Below are 5,197 nucleotides of genomic sequence, written 5' to 3'. Positions count from 1 at the left end.
CATAGTGTAAGTGTAACATTCATGCAACACATGTCATGTTTCTATCCAGAACAAATCAGAGAGAGAGAGAGTTTTGTGTCCATAAAATATATAAGTTTGTAAGCATATATGTAACGAACCGCAATTAGCTTAGTGATGCTGTCCACCGCCATTTATGTGGCCCCTCACCCCTGGCATCTTATTGGAGTAATATATCTAGTCGTTTCACATGATCCATTTTTTTGCCCAAAAAGAGTGATATTAGATTATTACTAGTCCAGGGCCTTCCTGGGACAGCTCCACCAGCTCAAAAATTGGATCTGGGAATCACCTAGATTCATGGTGGAGCAGCTCCACCGGTGGAGCTGGTGGAGACAGAGGTGTTCGATACAGCTCCGCCTCTATCTCTGTCACACTGACAACTTAGGCCCACGCGTCAGCGGAAAAAAGTCACGGTCTTTGTTCCTCCCAGCGAGCACCGGCGCTAGGAAAAAACATCGCGAAGAGGGGTGGGCGGGCGCGGCCGGCCAGAGCTCACAGCTCCTGCGCGACGGCCTGGGGATCTCGTGGCCGGCCCTGGCTCGCGGCGAGGCCACGGTCGGGCGCAGCCACAGCACTGGCGGGTGCGGGCAGGCTCGCTGCGAGAGGGGAAGGTGCGCTCGCGATGGCGTTTCTCCTCTGACGGCCAGGCTCCAGCGGGCGCTGCTCCGCGCGGCCCCGCGACGGCCAGGCGTGTCTCCGGCGGCCTCGCGACGGCCAAGCACGGCTCCGGCAGCCTCAAGCAAGCACGACCTCATGGGCGGGGCTCTGGCGTCGCGGGGTGCTCTGGCAGGCGTGACGGTCGCGGGCGGTGCTCCGGTGAGCACGATGGTCGCGGGGTGCTCTGGCAGGCATGACGGTCGTGGGCAGTGCTCCGGAGGTCGGGGCGGGGCTCGCGACGGCCAAGCGTGGGATGCAGGAGGAGAAGGTGCTCACGACGTGAAAGACAGGAGCTCAACGAATCGAATTGTTATTTCTGTGTAATCAGTGGATTTCTCTCAACTCCACCAAAGTTAGATCTGGTGGAGCACCTCTTCAGAACATCCACCAATTTGGTGGAGCAGATCCACTAGTGGAGCTGGAGTTGTTTGGCAAACTTTCTTTTAAGATCTGGATATGAATTTAGTGGATCTAGAGTTGGTGGAGCTGTCCCAAACAGACCCTTATTCTAGTTTGGATTTTCGGAAAAAAGATCCAGCGACTGTAAGTGCAGCCATATTCTTCTTTCACATTTTTCTCTGTATATATTCTGAAACATATCACGACACCAGTCTGTATTTTACTCTGACACCACCCTGTATTTTACGCCAGCGCACTTAACAATAAACATGTAATTTGCTCTGTGTTCTAAAACGGATACAACTCTATATATTTTTGTTTCGAGCTTCGAAACTTGCTCTCCCTCATTAAAACCACCACAAAATGTATTTTAATAGTGCATTGCTTGTTAGTTGCAGATCAGAAAATTAAAAATCATGGAAGTGGAGGCTCAAGTCATCTCTTCAACCTCTAGAGTCTCTCCTTCCTCACTTTCATGTCTATAAAAATTATGAGGGACTCTATCATGTCTATAAAAGTGCGAGGGGTGTTAAAAGGGGCTCTATTATCATGGGAGTGAGGAGGGCGCTTGAGCCCCATCCGTCCCACCGATGGATCCACCCATGGTTACTTTAGATAGATGTTGATATATTTTCTGTAACCCACTCCTCGTGGACAGCTTGAGCGTCTGTCCCACCGGTGGATCCTCCTCCGCGTGCCAAGAGAGAATCGATGGCTGTCGGCCGGGCTGATCCATCAATGGAGCAAGTTGGTCAGCATGAATCCGAGCATGCGCGGACGGACGTTCCCGCCTGGACGGCGAGCGACGGGCCGTCTCGCGGTACCGACGAACCGCCGGCCTTTTGTCGTCGTGCGCGATCGACGATGGAGCCCTTTCGCTCGCTGTACTTACTTGTACGTGCGCATACATCATACATGTGTACCTGCTGTCGTGCACTCGCCGTGCTCCCATCTTCGCATTGCCGACAACCCGTCACGTGTAGTAAGATCTTCTTCTTGTATTTTTTTTTTGGTCGATTGACGATCCACATATATATCCACGACCACGAGTACGCTGATCAAACGCACGTGGAGTGGCCGTGGTAGCCGTTGATTGCTGAAAGCAAACGTCTGATGAAGATGAAGCGCCACTTGATGAAGACCACATGCTACTGCACAACTGTACTGAGCCATGGATGATGCACTGTAGCTAGCTATCACAGCGTGCCACGTGGTTTGTACGCGGCAGTTTGGGTCGGCAACTGTAGCTAGCATGCATCTCTCCATAGTGTAACATTTGTGCAACACATGGCATGTTTGTATCCACAACAAATGGGTTTTGTGTCCACAAAAAAAGTTTGTAATAATCATGTAATGAACCACAATTAGGGCATGTTTGGCACAGCTCAACTTCACTAGTAAAGCTGTTTTTTTTTTTAGAAAACGGCTTCATGAGTAACTTTCCAGGTGAAGTTGAGCAGTTTTGGAAAAAACTATTTGGCAAAACAGCTTCACCAACGACTTCATACATGGATGGAAGAGATAAATGAGAGAGAGAGCTAGGATAAGCTACTTTTTTCAGCTTTATCACAACTCATGTCTTTTTGAGAGGGGGGAGAAAAACAACTTTATGGGTGAAGCTGTTTTGGAAATAAGTCTTTAGCAAATAAGCTGTTGTGAGCTGTGCCAAACACGCCAACTCGAGCACGACTATGTGTCCACCCATCGCCTAAGACACCGATCCTAAGAAGTGCCGGATCAACCTGAAGGCCGCCACCCTTCTTCCTCGTCGAAGCCACTAACGGATCTCGTCCACGATCTACTTCACCGATGGTGGGCTATCCACTTAATGACCACGGTTAGTCCTTTAATCTATATTAGATTGTCTAGTGTTCGTGTAATTAGATCAACGATCCTGTGGTGAAAGACCATGTTTCTCTAGTAAGATGTTCATATATTTTTCTATAGTCCACTCCTCATTGTTAAGTTTCAAGTTGTCACATGCATGTTTGGTTTGCTACACAATATTATCAAAGTTTGCCAAGAAAAACCAACACCTGAATTCCTTTTTAGAAAAAAACCCACACTACAACTTAATCATAACTAAGGAAATCTTGCCGCAAACTCTAGTTGGCATATGAGATCTATATATGGGAAATAGTTTAGAAAAACTAGTGTGGCTACAACCAAACACTTACTAAAACATGCCTGAGATGTTATACAAAATTGTGGTTAATCTTGTCATGCAACCAAATAGGCTGACATCTTGAAACTCCTTTCTGAGTGGAGGAACTCCTAGATGCTGCCACACACACACACTGTGAACTGTGATTCTAAGCAACAGGTTCAGCCAAGTAATACTAATGGTAGTATAACAACACACAGCTAGCCTATATACATATGGGGCATGCTCTGCATTATTGCATGCACAAATGAGTAACATTCCGATAACGAACCGGCGATGACTTATTAATCCAGCCTCTGCTCCAGCAATGTGATAATGTTTTTAAAACAAGCATATCCATCTCCACTTATAGAATTTCATCTAGTTATTTCACTTTTTCTGAGCAAAAATGTCAGAGCAAACTGTGAGTGGTTCTTGTTTGATTATTAAAAATTATAATCTGTTCACTTTCCTTTTTTTTTGAAAGTTATCTGTTCACTTTCCTTAATGCAATGATATGCAACTAGTTGCATATTCAAGAAAAAAAAAGATTCGGATTTTAGGGAAGAAACCCTCATCCATTATTTAATCCATGGCCCAACAAGCCCAACCAGATGATGTCGACAACCAAGCAACTAGCCAACTAGTTTCTGTCGGCAGAAAATATCTCCATTTCGAGATTAAGGGAAATCAACCAGAATTAACAACTACCTGCCAGACATTGTTAGGACGTGTCCAGCATATTAGCCATGAGTTACCAGAGATGTCTCTCCCAGCCCTTCTATAAATACTTTTCCATTGCTGTGTTGTTGGGAACATATAGTGCAAGTGCAACTGCAAGCAAGCTCTACTACTATTCTTCTGTACCGAAACACCTGAACGTGATTAGCTAATTAAGAAAGCGTCAACGATGGCTGACGAGTACAGCCGCAGCGGCTACGGCAGGTCCGGCGCCGGCGACGACTACGACAGCGGCTACAACAGCAAGTCCAGAACTGATGACTACGGCCGTGGCGAAGGTGGCTACAACAAGTCCGGTGGCGACGACTACAGCCGCAGCGGTGGCGATGGGTACGATAGGTCCGGCGGCGACGAGTACGGCCGTGGCACCGGGGGCGGTGGGTACAACAAGTCCGGCAAGGACGACTACGACGGTGGGTACAACGAATCGGGCACCAACGACGACGAATACGGCCGCCGTGGCACCGGCGGCGGGTACAACAGCAAGTCCTCTGGCGACGACGCCTACACCGGCGGTGGCGGCGGGTACAACAGCAAGTCTGGTGGCGAGGAGGACGGTGAGTACGGTTCCTCCCCGGACGACTCGGAGAAGTACAGGAAAGAGGAGAAAGAGCACAAGCACAAGGAGCACCTCGGCGAGATGGGCGCCCTCGCCGCCGGCGCCTTCGCCCTGGTAACTAACTAACGTCCATGCATTTCCTTACACACACGAATTAAGTGACGCCATGCTTGTGCTTGTGACTGCTGTCACGTTCATATTGACAACTTGTGTCCATGTCCGTGCATGCGTTGCGTGGTTGCAGTACGAGAGGCACGAGGCGAAGAAGGACCCGGAGCACGCGCAGCGGCACAAGATCGAGGAGAGCGTGGCGGCGGTGGCGGCCCTGGGCAGCGGCGGCTTCGCGTTCCACGAGCACCACGACAAGAAGGAGGCCAAGGACGCGGCGGAGGACACCGAGGAGGAGGCGGAGTCTGGCCGCGGCGAGGGGAAGAAGAAGCACCACTTCTTCGGCTGATCGAGCTGCCGCTGTTCGATCTCCCTGCGTGCTGCTCTGTGCTCTGTACGTGCTCCCAGAAGCAGCATGTGCATGCAGCCCGCGGGCGAATGTATGTATGATGTGCCGGTATGTGATGATGTGTCTGCATGCCGTCAGCTCTGTCGAGAGTACGTAGTGTGTGTCGTTCGGTGGTGTATCTGCATCTGCATGTGCCTAATAAAGTACAATGAGTTGTTTT

The 5,197-nt window shown here is 49.6% G+C and overlaps 1 protein-coding gene across 1 annotated transcript; it reads left to right on the top strand.

Annotated features, from left to right (window-relative positions):
• The first annotated feature begins 4,040 nt into the window (after positions 1–4,040).
• LOC136496890 (abscisic stress-ripening protein 5-like) lies at positions 4,041–5,197 on the top strand. The gene is made up of 2 exons (XM_066492660.1): positions 4,041–4,634; positions 4,765–5,197. The coding sequence occupies exons 1-2, from the start codon at positions 4,131–4,133 to the stop codon at positions 4,975–4,977; spliced, it is 717 nt and encodes a 238-aa protein (XP_066348757.1). The 5' UTR covers positions 4,041–4,130; the 3' UTR covers positions 4,978–5,197.

Source organism: Miscanthus floridulus, chromosome 12 (assembly GCF_019320115.1).
Source record: "Miscanthus floridulus cultivar M001 chromosome 12, ASM1932011v1, whole genome shotgun sequence".
Taxonomy (NCBI): domain Eukaryota; kingdom Viridiplantae; phylum Streptophyta; class Magnoliopsida; order Poales; family Poaceae; genus Miscanthus; species Miscanthus floridulus.
Note: the sequence above shows the minus strand (reverse complement) of the source record. Positions and strands in the feature narration are given on the sequence as shown.

What these genes read in the sequence shown, in the direction of transcription:
- LOC136496890 (XM_066492660.1), top strand. Translation starts at nt 4,131, where the DNA reads ATGGCTGACGAGTACAGCCGCAGCGGCTACGGCAGGTCCGGCGCCGGC. An exon ending in CCGCCGGCGCCTTCGCCCTG is followed by an intron (nt 4,635 to 4,764) that starts GTAACTAACTAA and finishes GCGTGGTTGCAG; the next exon opens with TACGAGAGGCACGAGGCGAA.